Genomic DNA, 14,317 nt, shown 5'->3' with positions numbered 1-14,317 from the left:
AAAATGGGAGCAAGGCCCAGGGTGCCCAGGAAAGCAGCCCAGCGGCCAGCTCCCAAGCAAAGGGTCTAGCCAGCGACTCACTCACACCGTCTTCCGTTCTAGACGGGAAACATGGTAGCCAATCCCCTCTTCTTATTCAAGGAAGGGCCTTGAAAAATATTCGGCTACACCAGGAATTTCAAGAAGACAAGAACCGGCTGCTGTACTTCCCTCTGACATTACAAATCCCGACGTGTGCAGAAGACAAGACGGTGCTTCCCATCAGCAGAGGATTCCCGTCTGGTTCATCTCAAGTTAGCTGCTTGCCCCAAGGGTCTCCCTGCACGTAGGACAATCTCAGCTGCACCCAATTTTCCAGAAGCGCCTTTTACCACACGGCACTTACCCCAGAGGATAGATGAGTTTTCCCGCGCAGGTCTGTGAGAAGAGGCTCCCATCGCCAAATTAAATTAGTGATCTCAAGAAAAGGCTGTGTCACTGGGACCTAGAGCCGCTTTTGCCTGGGAACCAGCTTCAAAGAAGTCAGAAAGCAGTCCTTCCTTTCTTCCTCCTGCCGTCCCACTCTGCCTGCTTCTCAGTGGCAACCAGTGCCCCCTGGTCCTCCCGCTACCTGGTCCATACCTGGGAGATACCTATCCGGCTCCTAACTGCCTTGACCTTAGCAGGACATACATACATCCTAGGTTCACCATCATCCCTAGGCTCCTTGCACTTACGTACTCAGAGGAACTTCTTAATAAATACTTTTATTTATTATTAAGCATCATTATCCACCTGTTGGTGACTTCACAAGGAAAACCATCTCCTGTAAGGTTTCTTTAAAAAACAGAACTGCAACCAAAACCCGTTACAAGAACAAAAAAGAAGGAAGCACACAGAACCAGGCACTTCTGGCAAACTTGTTTTCTTTTCGTCCGTTTCCCACCCCCGCGCCGCCCCCCCCCCCACCTCAATAAAACCGGGTGGGCACGTTTTGCCAGGATCTGTGGGTTTCATAACTTCAAGCCTTACTGCTTAAAAAAATGAGGTAAGAAATTCCTATCTGAAAAGTAACACGGACGCACAAACCAAACCGAGGTCTTCCCTGCCCGCGGAGGCAGCCGTTATTGCTCTAGGCTGGAGTGTGTTGTCGGCTCGTAAGGTGGATTCGAAGTCCTTATTGCCTTTCTAGCTGGCCCTGGAGGAGGGCAAGGGGGGAGGCTGGCGGCCGGGCTCTCGCGCCAACAGTCCCCGCCAGCCCCGCAGAGAGCCGGCGGCGGGGGGGTCGCGTCGGGGCTCCCCGCGGCCCTAGCAGCTGGGGGAGGTGGTGATGGGGCTGTGCAGGTAGGGCAGGCTGCTGGGGGCCGCGTGCACGCCCACCGACACCGGGAAGCTGAAGACGAACTGCGACGTGGGCGTGGGGGTGGCCTTGCCCCGCTCCCGCAGGGGCCCCGAGGGGCTGGCGGCCTCCGCGGCGCACGACGTGGCCAGCACCTGCGACTCGAACTGCAGCAGCTGCCCCATGAAGCTGAAGTTGGGCGAGATGATGCTCCGCCGCTGCTTGACGAACTCGAAGGCCTCCTCCAGCCGCACGCGCTTCTTCATCATCAGGTAGGCCAGGCAGATGGTGGCCGAGCGCGAGATGCCGGCCTGGCAGTGCACCAGCACCCGGCCGCGGCAGTCCTTCACCGCATCTGGGGCAGAGAGCGCGGCGCCGTCAGTGCCCTGCGCGCGCGCGCGCGCCCCGGGGTCGCAGGGCGGCAGGTGCGGGCTGGCCCCGCTGGGCGGGGGGGCCTGGGGCGGGGGGGGGGGGGGGGGCTCTGAGCAGCATTGGGGGAGGGGCACTCCCATTAGAGGAACAACAGCCCTAGCTGAGGAAAGGGCGGGGAGAAGCCCACTGCAAGGGACTCCAGGATTCCGATTTTTGAGACTTCACCAAACAAACGCACTAAGCTTGGGAAAAAATCCGGGTTCAAGCCGGTGAAATCCCAACGTACCGTCAAGGATTTCCATTTGCAGAAACAAAAAACAATGACCCGATTCTCCCTCTATGTGTCTTCCTCCCCAGTCCCCAAAGCCTTATCATCTAGACATCCGGAGAGGGCCAAGGAAGAAGTTGTTGGCTGGCTACGCTAAGAGCATTGGAGCGGGAGTCCGTCTTCCTATTCTCCTCCCCCAACACGGCATCCAGGGGGACGGCCTCCCTTAGAGGCAGAGGGGAAATGGGTATGCCCTGGAGACAGCGCTACCTGAGTCCCTCCTTCGGCAGGGAGGACTCGCGGCTCCCTTCCAGCCTCCCGCCTGGGTGTGCACCCCAGCGCCGACCTACCAATGTACTCGATGGCCTCCATGAACCAGGAGCTGATGTCTGCCTTGTGGTTGTCTTCCACCGGGATGCACTTGTACTGGTAGTGTCCTTCGAAGTGGTTTGGGCAGTCAGAGGAGACATTCAGCAGGGCCGTGATCCCCAGGGCGTCCAGCATGTCCCTCCGGGCAGCGTGGTAGGCACTGCCGAGGTAGAGGAAGGGAAGGATCTCCACAGGACCCCCCTGTACCAGAAAGGGGAAGCAAAGGCCCCCCGGGCGTGGTGAGTAGAAGGCAGTCAGGAGGAGGAGGACGGGGACCAGGAGAGGGAGCCTGTCCGAGGCAGGCTTTCACAAGCCCTGGGGAGGACGCCGGGGGACGCGGCCCCTCCCAGCCTTCCCCTTACACCTGCTGGGGCTCCCGGCAAATGACAGACCCAGGGGCTTCTCACAGCTTCTCTGCTGTGATCTGAGAATCCGGGATGGTAAAGCCTGGTGGGCCCCACCAGGTGCCAGTCGCCCACCTCCGCCTAGATACCAGATACCACTCGGGCCTTGCCACACCGTTGGCGACATTCACCTACACCTACTAATGGCCAGGCTGTCTGGTGTGTGATGTGGCAACTTCTTGGATTGGATACATCTCCAGGTGGCACACTAAAAACAGGTGTTACCAGCCTCACAGACAAAAGGAGGGAGCTTGGCAGTATGAGGTAACATCAGCTTAAATTCGTGACATTTTCTGAGTCACATCAAGTCAGAAGATCTGGGATCTGGGAGCAGAGTTGCTGGACCCCATAAATTCACCCCCGTCCATCTAAACCGAAGGCCTAGAAGGAGTGGGCTCGTAAGGGATATGGCAGCTTAAGCTGATTTCCTTAGGGGAGGGAGAGCCGACCATTTATGCCCACTTGGCATTTACAGTGGGCTGTACACGGGGGGGGGGGGGGGGGGCTCGGCGTCAGGTCCCTGGGCACGCCTTCAAAGAGGGTGCTCTCTCCGCTTTCTCTGTAGCAGGTCCCACACTTCTGATTTCAGCAATCCTCACCCGTCTGCACATAACTTCAGAGGCTAATCGGAAAGTTACGTCTTTATATTTTTCCTAGTGAGGTTAATAATAGGGAAGGGGAAGAATTCCCAGGAACAAATGCACCCTCCCTAACACCCCACCCCAGTACTTGGGGTTCACTACCTTCTCCCCAAACTGAGGCCCTGCATCCCCAACCCCTGAAAAGCTGCAACCTGGAAACAAGCCCCCTTGCCCCCAAGTTGCCCCTCCCTCGCGGGCTCTGGGCCCCGAGTCTACCTGGTCGTGCAGCGGGGTTCCGCAGGAGCTGCAGCCCACGTCCAAGGATTCGGCGGTGTTGGGGGGCACAGCAGGTGGGAGGGCTGCCAGGGCCTTGGTTTTGGAACAGAATTCTGGGTACTCGGAGGAAAACCTCTCATAGCCACCTGTGAAAGAGAAACATGTTCCAGTTAATAGGGTCACTAAGCCAGCAGAAAACCAGAAAGTACTTGAATCCTAGCCCTAGAAGGAGAACAGCTCTGAAGCTGGGGCTGGCTGGATCTACACTGGCCACCAGGTGGCGCTGTGGGTCCAGAGATAATGGCTACGGCGCCTACAGAGAGCCCCCTTTGGTCCGGCTTCATCCTGAAGGCTGGAAGGAAAGTTTTAGGAACAAGACTTAGGTTTCGGGATGCAGATGCAGAAAGGAGGAGGTGCGGGGGACCATGCCAGAAGGGTCCTTCCACAGCAGCTCCTTAGGGTGATGACACAGCACGGAAGACAGGTTGGCCACTGTGGGTTTTCATGAACACGGAGGTGCCGAGCCCTGGGACCTACAGTGATGTCTGTCATCCCCCCAACTCCAGCCTTTCCTTTGGAGAGGTTCTCGAATGTGGGAGAGAAGGAAAAAAAAAATTGCCCTGGCACCAGCCCCTCTGGATCTCAGCAAGAGGACAGATGCCAATCGCGCGGCCGCACGAACAGTTGTTCCATCAACAAGGGGCCAAAAGAGGAGGAAACAGGCTTAAATATAAATCCCTCTTGCTACATGCAGGTTTGAGGCAAGGCAGGATTTCCTGCCCTGAGAATTGCTAAGCTCTGGAATGGTTATCTGTGGGCTCGTCTTCCGGGGAAGGGAGGTCTTTTAAGCAAAAAGAGATAAAGGGCCAATTTCTCTGTAATAGTGTTGGGGCGAGCAGAAGAGCGCGGGCTGGCCAGGGGTGGGCAGAGATGTAGGTAGGCAAAGGGGCAGGGAGACACCAGGAGGAGACAAACGCCTGACCAGGATCTGATTCACTTGGGAGCTATGGGACGTGGCTTGGTGAGCAACTCAGCGCTACTGTCCGCATTTGGCCCTGTCCGCATTTTTTATTTTGCAGTTTCTGGAGGACCCACGGTGGATCATAAGTCAATTCAGTAGGGCCTGCACGTTGTGGAATGACCCCTCTCACGGACCCGTTCACCCAACAATCACGTAGGTAACAGCTAAACGTCTGGGTGTAAGCGGTGTGGGGCCAGTGTGCCCTGGAACCATTCGTGGGAACCTTCCAACAGGCAGACATGTGACAGTGAGTCAATGACTTGCCCAAATCCCACTCCCCCGCCGCCAGAAAACACTGCTTTGCGGAGGCAGGGAAACGGTTCTTAGCTGCATCGTGAGGCTTCCAGAAACGCAGTAGACATTTTTTCCTCTGAGCCCCAGTCTCCTGCATTCCCCCTCCATGCCCTCCCTTGGGATAGAAACGGCTGCCTCCCTGGTCACCCGCCTGGCTGCTGCTGAGTCACAATGACCAGCCTCCCCGGATGGAAAACCCGCTCGAGGGGCCAGGACTGGCAGTGTCAGGCATGTCACAGGCATGTCAGGTGGCCCTCCTGGTCATCTCAGCTCAGGGGCACCCCTCAGCACCCCTTTTTCCTGTTAAGGCTACAAACCCGGCTGTCCCAAATGCACAGAAGAGAGGATGGGGGAAGAGGCAGCAAACGTGTTTAGCTGCGGCCCCAACACAGGACTCGGGAAACTTCCTCCAGTCTCCCCCCTTGGAAGGATGGAAGGGGAAACGGAGCAGTCAACAAACCATTGGTGAACACCCATATACAAAGCCATCACTTGTTACTCCAGACAATTCTATAGGATTTGAAGATTTTTTTTAAAAAGATTTTATTTATTTATTTGACAGAGAGAGATCACAAGTAGGCAGAGAGGCAGGCAGAGAAGAGTGAGAGGGAAGCAGGCTCCCTGCTGAGCAGAGAGCCCGATGAGGAACTCGATCCCAGGACCCTGAGATCATGACCTGAGCCAAGGCAGCGGCTTAACCCACTGAGCCACCCAGGCACCCAGATTTGAAGATTTTTAAGTAAACTACTCTCTGTGTTTATAGTACATAATTTGAGCTATCCAAATACATTTGTTTTTGTTTATTTTTTTCAAAGAAATGTAAGGCCTGGGCAGTGCCCTCCATAAGCTCATCACCTAGACAGGCAGACTAGCAGTGCCCACTGGCAAGTGATCAGGGAACTCCAGGGGGCCCAGGGTTAGGCGGCAAGGTCACAGAGGTCCTAGGATCACCCCACCTGCGGGGGGGGGGAGGGGGGAGTGGGAGGGGCCTCAGAGTGATTGACACAATGTTTTTCCCATGGCTGAGTAGGTATGGGCAGGGACCTAGACGGATTCTCCTTCAGACTCACAGGTCTGGGTTGCACCCCAACCCAAGAAATCATCAGCTGTGCAGCCTAGGGCTGTCACGCAACCTCTCTGAGTCTCTCCCTCATCTGTAAAATGTGATGAACCGTCGGGGCCGGCGGCGTCCCTCAAAGACCACTTGGGACAGCCAGTGCTCTGCGCCTGGCCTCGGGGAGATGCATAATGAAGGCTTCCTTTTTTGGCACCAAAGAGGGAACCCAGCATTACTGGCAACTTCCCAGACTTTGGACAGCCTTCTCCTCCTAGGCTTTACCGGTTTTTTTCCACTCACAGCCCTGAGATCTGGTCATCGGACAGTAGAAGGACAGGCACTGCACTGTCCAGGACCTTTCCCCATCGGGGATGTCCACTGGCTCTGGGTGGCTCCTCAGAGCAGCAAAGGACAGAGGACTCCCAGGCCATGGTGGGCAGGGGGCAGGCAGGCAACGGGGCAGGACAGAGGTGACCTGGGGGCCAGACCAGGCTTGAGGGGGGCCATTTGTCATCCACGCACCCCCACCCCCAGACCTCTCCTAACAGTACAGAGAGCGTGGGAGAAGACAGCATTAGAATGGGGCAGAAACATTACGACTGAAGTCAGTTCGCTCTGCCAGATCTTTAAAGAACAGGCAGAAAGGAACCGAGTGAGAAAGCAGATTAGCCCAAGGGACTGGAGCATCCCAGGCCAGGGGCAGTAATGAGGGGGTTTTTCCCTCCTGAGCTCTTGCTAGCTTTGGAGGATCCATTACAAGGAGCAGCACCAAAGGAGGTCCTTCTTGCAGGCCGATGAGCTGCACTGGTCCAGGACCAGTCCGATGAGTAGAACACACAAGGATGGGCAGGCAGGGTGCTGGGGCAGAAGTCTGCGAGTTAGGAAACCACTCACACCCACACCCGACGAGAGTATCCGTCCTCCATGGCCATCAGCACCACGTTAGTAAAAATGATAGCCACTGTTTCAGGGAAAGGCTTACTATGTGCCAGGCTCTTCCCAAACATGGGTCCAACCAGCAGCCCTTTAGATGACTGGCCCTGATGTCACAGAAAACTGCGGTTCAGGGAGGCCCCCAAGTAAGGGGAGGGACAACGTTCAGCCCATTGTCTCGAAGCCATCTGCTGGTCTGGCCATCAGAAGCCCACCCTGCTGTGTCCCCATCTCTGCCTTCCTGGTGGTCCTTCTCTTGGGGGAGCCACAGACAGCTGGTTTCACCCCGTTGAAGACACAGAATTTTCAGGTAAAACCAGAAAGGATCTGAACAGGACACTCCTGACATTTCACCAAACTCTGCTTCTTGCCAGGGCTTTTCAAACTACCAGTTGTCACTTAGAAGTCATTATCAGCACGTTTTATTTAATGCAATATAACAGAATAGAAACCTCTAGAATGCATTCCATTTAAAGGGGGTATAGAATTTTACAGAACTCTGGTTTCAGGTGCGTCTGTATCCCTACAGGGTCACGATGTCAGGATTTCAGACCATATCATCTTTAAGTGCCAATATATTTTTTTAAGATTTTATTTACTTATTTGACATAGAGAGAGAGAGCAAAAGTAGGCAGAGAGGCAGGCAGAGGGAGAGGGAGAAGCAGTCTCTCTGCTGAGCAGGGAGCCCGATGCAGGGCTCGATCCCGGGACCCTGGGATCATGACCCGACCCGAAGGCAGCCACTTAACCAAGTGAGCCACCCAGGCGCCCCTAAGTGCCAATACTCTGGTGATCTTAAATATCACAAACTTTATTTGTAAACTACGAACTGACAGCAGGTGTCTCCAAAATCTGCTTTTCGAGCTTCTGGATACAATCGCATGACACAGACACCAATGACTTTCCACCTATTCCGTCTGTGCCCAACAGAAGGTAACTCTATAACAGATACCCTGAGTAATTTTGACCCGTTTTTCCCGTGTTCTTAATAATAGACTTTCTAGTCTAAAAGCTCTCATTTTCTCATCTAAATTTTGAAACTTGAGGGGCTAGAGGAAAGAAAAGCAATATAATTCCTCCCCACCCCACCCCCGATCAACTTTCTTGAGGAATAATTACCTCCATAGCTCAATTCCACACTTTTTTTTCTCACACTCACACAGTAACACAACTGTCACAGCTTACTACAAAGAACGGCCCACTGGCCACGCGTCCATGCAGGGCTGGGACAGTATGCATCAAAGGGTTCTAGAAAAGGCAGGCTGACGTAGTGCTGATCATATCACCACAGCAGGATCTCTAGTGGGGGTCTGTGTGGGGAAAGCCAGTCATTTGGTGGTGACAGTGGTCATGGATCTTAATACGGCTGTCACTCTCTCCATTACCTTCTCAATACAATGTCACCCGTTCACAGACCAGGCTCCCAGACGGACAAGGGCTTGGTCTCCTGGGACATCTTATCAATACAAGGCAGCTGATGCCCAGCAAGAAAATCTGGGGTCCTCTGGCTTTGATAACTTCCCTTGATGTGGGGGTTAACTCCGTAATCACCTGTGTAAATCCTGAGCCGTGCTGAACGTTTGCCTAAGTGAGCGCTCAGGCTGGGACCCCAGGCACAGACCCGTGGTCCTGCACCCGCTGGCTGACAATGACGCATTGGAGCTGGGTCTGGGTTGCGGTCCCTCCCAGAACTTCTGGGCTATCTGCTCTGTCCAGCAAGCGGGCTTCCGCTGCCTTCCGTCGGAGAGTGAACTTTTCTTCCTGTCAAACTGCCTTGGTCAGGCGGCAACTGCCTCCCAGGTAGGAAACTGGCCAGCTAGTTTCAGATGTTCTGATTTTTTTAAAGGAATTTCTTGGCTCCTTAAGAAGGCCCCTCTGGGGGCGCCTGGGTGGCTCAGCTGGTGAAGCATCTGCCTCGGCTCAGGTCATGATCCTGGGGTCCTGGGATCGAACCCCGCATCGGGCTCCCTGCTCAGCAACTAGTCTGCTTCTCCCTCTGCCTCTGCCTCTCCCCAGCCCATCTGCTCTCTCTGTCTCAAATAAATAAATAAAATCTTTAAAAAAAAATAAATAAATAAAGGCCACCCTCCCTCCATCCCGTATAGCCCACCTCTCCTATGAGCCTCGAGGACAAGCCCAAGGGAGCTGTGATGGGCTTAGTAAGGATCAAATTTTCACTTTCAATTTGTACCTACACCTCGTCTTTAGTTACTTTTGTTCGTTTGAAGCATCCAGTTCAAATGATGCAAAAAAACAGTGAGATTGCTTCATTCGCTGTCATTCTTTGACGAACTGTAGTAGAAGTTAGAGACTATCTATAAGACCTACCATTTTGTGTCATTCTGATGCCCTCAAGCCTTGGCTGTCATGGGCATTGTGTCCTGTTTGTAGGAAGAAAAGCTAATCCATTTCTCTTTGGGTGGAGGAGGTGGGCAAACTCATACCCCCTCCCCCCTGGGGTGTTGCTGTTTAATGCCATTGACCTGGGGGACTAGGATGGGCTGGGCCACTGGGGACCGAGAGAGACAAGACAGGCACAGAGTGAGAGCAGGGCTGCTGGCTGAGCACTCCCCACTCCATTACTGGCCTTGCTGGCTGTTTCCTTTGGAAAGTGTCATGTCACCATCTGTATGGTCATGTCACCATCTGTATGGTCAGGCCCTAGGAGTAGAGCATATTTGAGTCCCAACCTGGAGGAAGAAGCTGGACTATCTAGTTGATCGTCCTTTCTCAAAACATACCAGGACAACTTTAAAATCAGATCTCAAATTAAAACAGACAGAAGTCATGAGCTGTGGTAAATTTTAGACAGGAGAAAAGTAAAATAGTGTTTTTATATCTAAAATCTTCTGCGTGAGACTGACTTACTGGAGAAGTAGGAGAGGCAAAGAATGCCCTCTATTAGGGTAAGAAAATGCTCTCATTGTCTTTCTCTAATGACCACGGTTCTTTATAACCCCAATCTGAAAATTTACGAAAGAAAGACAAAAGGACTTCAAAGGAGATGTGTATTGTAATAAACATCTCAAAAACTGAAATTTCTGAACGTTCCCTAAAAATGCCTTATAGGATTTTAAATAAAGGAACCTTAGAGGAGAAAGAAAGAGAAGAAAAAGAAAAAAAAAAAAAGGTTTAGGTCAATAAGAATCTTTTATTAGCAAAAAGACCAGAAAATGTAATGATTCAGGTGATGGCTCTTAGCAAAACTTGGATACTATTAGGAAATGGAAAGAGTAACATTTACTCTTAACTGTGAATTCTTGCATGTGGTGAGTGGCAGAACGAGAAAACTGAGATTTTGAAAGACCCTTAGTTAGTTAGTTACTCAGAGAATTAGAGAGCCTTTGGCTGGGAAGGACAATGTAACTTCTGAAAATATTCTACTGCCTTTCTGTCCCCGCAGGTTGTCAGAGACCAACACTCAGGTCTTCCGCTGGCTTAACATCTGCCCACTTTTGCTCCATATTCACGAAATGAGACCTACACAGAGTCCCATTACGTGAAAACTAAAATGAGCAACTCCAGTGGAAACCAAACCAGCCAAGCCCTAAGCCATTGGGGCATCTACTAAAGATAATCTAAACGGCTTTATGTCCCCCCCCCCCCTTCCCCAGTGCTTCCCTTTAGTTCTCTGCCCGGGGAGTGCCCTCCTAGGAACGTACATTCTCTCCACCAGAACTTAGGAGCCTTGCTTTCCTCTCCTACCCTGTGGGGGCAGACACTTTCTGGGTCCTTCTAGCCCCGGTGGGGATGCCTTTTTGCTTAGAGGGCCAAGAGGAGGAAGAGGAACGGTGTTGAGACTTCCTCTCCTTCTAACATGTAGGAGAAGCAGCCAGAAATGCCCCTGTTAACCAGTTAGGCAGACGTTCTGCCATCGCTAGGGATCTAGCCCCTTTCCATCACCACCACCCACCCCTCGGAATTATAGAAGGCTGCTCCCAAAGGCTCCTTTCCTTAGAAGACACAGTGAAACATTTCCTGGCTCCTCCCCGGCCCGTTCCTGCAGATGCACTGTTTCTACCTGCGGCCCGGGCCTAGACGCTCGAGGAGGTGGACTTGGAGAAGCCCGGTAGGAAGCCCTCCCTGACACACCAGGTCAGACCACAGGAAGCAGTGCAAGCCTCGGGAGGAAAGAGCCCACAGAAGACTCCTTTTCCTTTGGCCAGGGACCTCGCCAACAGCCAGGGGGCTGTCATTTTACCCGGAGGCTCCTGACCTACGAGGGGACTGTCATTGTAGCCAGAGGCTCCTGTCTCACCCCAAGCCTGAGCCTGAGCCGGAGCCTGAGCCGGAGCTGGAGCCTGAGCCTCGCGCCTAGCAGCGAGTGCGCGGGCCGGGCGGCTGTCCGAACGGATTTGGCTCTGGGTTCTCCCCGCTCGACCAGGGAGGAGCCAGAGAAGGAAACGTTCAATATATGCCTTCCCGCCCCAGGTCTCAGGTGTCCTCGCGCCCGTTAGTCCAGGGGCCAAGGTCCCCGAGCTGCTGCTCCGGGGCTATCCCCTCCGGCTTTCTTCCAGGAAGAAAAACAAAACAAAACGCACCCAGACTCCACGTGGGTCTGCACGACCCCCAGAAGGGCCCTGGCTTCAGAGGCCCGCGAAGGAAGGCGCAGGCTTGGGCTTTAAATCATGGGCGAGAGTCCAGGGCGGCGCGGCACGGAGAACACCCCGGCCAGCCCGTGCCACTCGAGGAGCCCATCGCCCCCGAGAAATTTCTCTCCCCGTTGCCACGAACGCCAGCAGCGGATAGGGGAAGGCAGGCGTGCTCGGCAGCCTCGCCGCCCACACCCGCGCGGGAGGAAGCTGGACGTGCGTCCGCCGGGGGCTCCCGGGCACTGCTGGGCCACCGGGCAGGCGAGGCCCCCGGGTCCCAGGCGCCCGGCCTTCCGGTGCAACCCCTTCCCGGCACTTTCTCTTAAAACGCTTTGGGGAGAAGAGAGGAAGATTAGGCTCCCTCGGAGATGCAAAAGGCAGCCCTCGCGGAAACAGAAAAATCAGCAAAATCGCCTTAGTAGTTCAGCCGAAGGTCAACAGCAGCGTTTCCCCAGCAGCTGACAGGTCAAACGGCCAGGAAACAACTGCCGAGAACAAAGCCCCCCGCTGTTCGGCAGGGGCAAACCCGGCTCGCCGGCACTGAGCGGGCTTGTTGTGCTTTTTGGAAAGGGCGGCGGGGACAGGTTTCCGCCCCTCCTCCCGCCACCACCTCCCTTCCTCTCGGGTGAGCAGGTCCGGAGGGAAAAGGAAAGGAGGGAGGAGGCGAAGGGCGCCTGCAGGGAAAGGAGCGGCTCTTTGAAGGCCTGGGTCTGAAACGCCTCACGAGTTCGGAGGCAGTGACCGGACGGCGGCGAAAGAATGCGCGGAATGCGGCGGTGGGAGGCAGGGGCGCAGCGGCGGGGGCGCCCCTACCCACACCGGGTCCTGCCCGCTCCCCCTCGCGCGGGGACAGCCAAGGGCCGCGGCTCCACCAGGCCGGGCAGGTGCGGTCGGCGCACCGTCCCTCCGACCACTTAGCCCGCGGTCCTTTGGGGGTTTCCGACTTCCCGATTTGACAAGAACTCCCGTCCCCGAAGAGTTGCGCCAGGGTCCGCTTAAAGCAAGCACGCGCTGCCAACAGATGGTCGAGAAGCGGCTCTGAACAAAAGGTCGTACCTCTCCGCGGCCTCAGTTGAAGGGGCACCGTCCCATCTCGCGGTCCCCGAATACTCAGTCCTCCCGCCCCCCACTCCCCGAGCTGGGGTCTAGCCCGAGGCGGGAGAAGTTGGCCACCTTCCAGGCGGAGCTCGGAGTTGGGCAGCAGGGAACCAGACACAGATAGCTCCGCACAATGTCCGCAACCCGATCCGCCTTTCTGCATTCACGGAGCCGTTCCCGCTTCGGCGCTCACCCTTCACCCTCTTCCCCACCTCTCGGGTTCTCGGGACGCGGCGCAGGGCCCGGGCGCGCCACGACAACAGGCCTGACCTGTCCCCGTCCGCACAGTGGCACTGGGAGCACCCCCCCCCAACACACACCCGGACTCTAGGTGGGCAACGCAGTGGGGTCCCTTCGCCTAAGAAGCCTGACGGTCAGTGAGGGTAAATAAATGCAGAATCTCCGAAGACTCCCGACTCGGCAGGTGACAGGGGAAACGCACCCTCGCCGTCTCTGGGGACTTCAGGCGCTCGCACTTGCACACAAACGCACAAAAACCTTGCAAACCCTGCACACCAGCGCGTACAAAGGAGTGCGCGGGGATCCTCACGGCCACGAATCCCTCCGGGCACTTATTCCCCGGCTCACTAAGACGCAGGCCGCCCAGTCCCGCCGAACCTCCCCTCCGACTCGCGCCCCGGCGCCCGAGTTTACCTTTGAGCAGGCAGATGTCGGTGCGCTCGGCGTTGCGGCGCAGCGCCTGCACGACCAGCGACACGGTGCTGTCCTCGCGGAGGCTCTCGGCGCGCGGGCTGCGCTCGTCGTAGACGATGACCGCGGAGTAGAGGCCGGAGCGCAGGCGGGCGCGCACCTCCTCCTCGGCGGGCAGGATCTGCTCCAGACTCACGGAGCCCTTGGCCCGCCGCCGCACGATGGTGTTGCAGCGCACGTTGACCGAGCCTCGGATGTAGCCCGCGCTGTGCGCCAGGAACGGTCTGCAGTCCAGCAGCAGGCACTTGCCGCCGCTCAGCAGCCCCAGGGCGCCGTGGCCGCCGCTGCCGCCCGCGCCGCCGCCGTTCTCTTCCCTGTTCATCAGCCTTTTGAGCACGCTGCAGTCCATCTCCCGCAGCTCCTCCACCGTCACCATGGTCGCCGGGCACGCGAGGAGGCAAAGGATCCCTGGGCCAGCCGGGCTGCAGGAAGGGGCAAGCGGGGGCTAAGGGAAGCGCGTGCCGAAGTGGCCGCAAACTTGGCCCCCACAGCCTCCCACGGGCGGACCTCTTCTCCCCGGTTCCCTCGCTCCCGCCGTCTCGCGGTTACATAGCAGTCCGAGCGGCCTCGGGCGCCAGGCAGCACCGCGCGCGGTGCCGAGGGGGAGGCGGCGGCGGAGGGGAGTGTGTTTACGGGAGAGGACCGCGGGCTCCCTTCTGTTGTTGCTTCTATTGTATTTTGCCGGTTGTGCTGCTCCCGCCGTAGCCGCCGCCGGCGCTGCGGTTCCGGCCGCCGCTCCCCACCAGCAGCCGGAGCTCCGCGCACTGCCCCAGCCAGAGTTTCCTCTTTGGCTTATAGATGTATTAAGGCTCTTCTGCTCTCCCCCGGGAGGGGGCAGATTCATTACTACCTCCCGAGGCCCCGCCTCTTGCCATCCCGGGCCTCGCGCCCTCCCCCCGCCCTCCCGCGCCGGCTCCCCGCCCCATCCCGGCTCCCTCCGCCCGGCCGGCCCCTCCTCCGCCCCCTCCCCGCGCGTGAATGGAGTGAGGGCCGCTGGCGCCCAGTCATGGGAACGCGACGTCA

At 56.4% G+C, this 14,317-nt stretch overlaps 1 protein-coding gene across 1 annotated transcript; it reads right to left on the bottom strand.

Annotated features, from left to right (window-relative positions):
* Positions 1–728: 728 nt before the first annotated feature.
* Positions 729–14,104, bottom strand: DUSP4 (dual specificity phosphatase 4). The gene is made up of 4 exons (XM_080797748.1): positions 13,238–14,104; positions 3,589–3,734; positions 2,309–2,528; positions 729–1,673 (listed from the first exon to the last, which is right to left on the bottom strand). The coding sequence occupies exons 1-4, from the start codon at positions 13,668–13,670 to the stop codon at positions 1,288–1,290; spliced, it is 1,185 nt and encodes a 394-aa protein (XP_080653874.1). The 5' UTR covers positions 13,671–14,104; the 3' UTR covers positions 729–1,287.
* Positions 14,105–14,317: the final 213 nt, after the last annotated feature.

This window comes from Martes martes (assembly GCF_963455335.1).
Source record: "Martes martes genome assembly, chromosome: 2".
NCBI classification, from domain to species: domain Eukaryota; kingdom Metazoa; phylum Chordata; class Mammalia; order Carnivora; family Mustelidae; genus Martes; species Martes martes.
The sequence above is the reverse complement of the archived record's forward strand: the minus strand, read 5'-3'. Positions and strand labels throughout refer to the sequence as shown.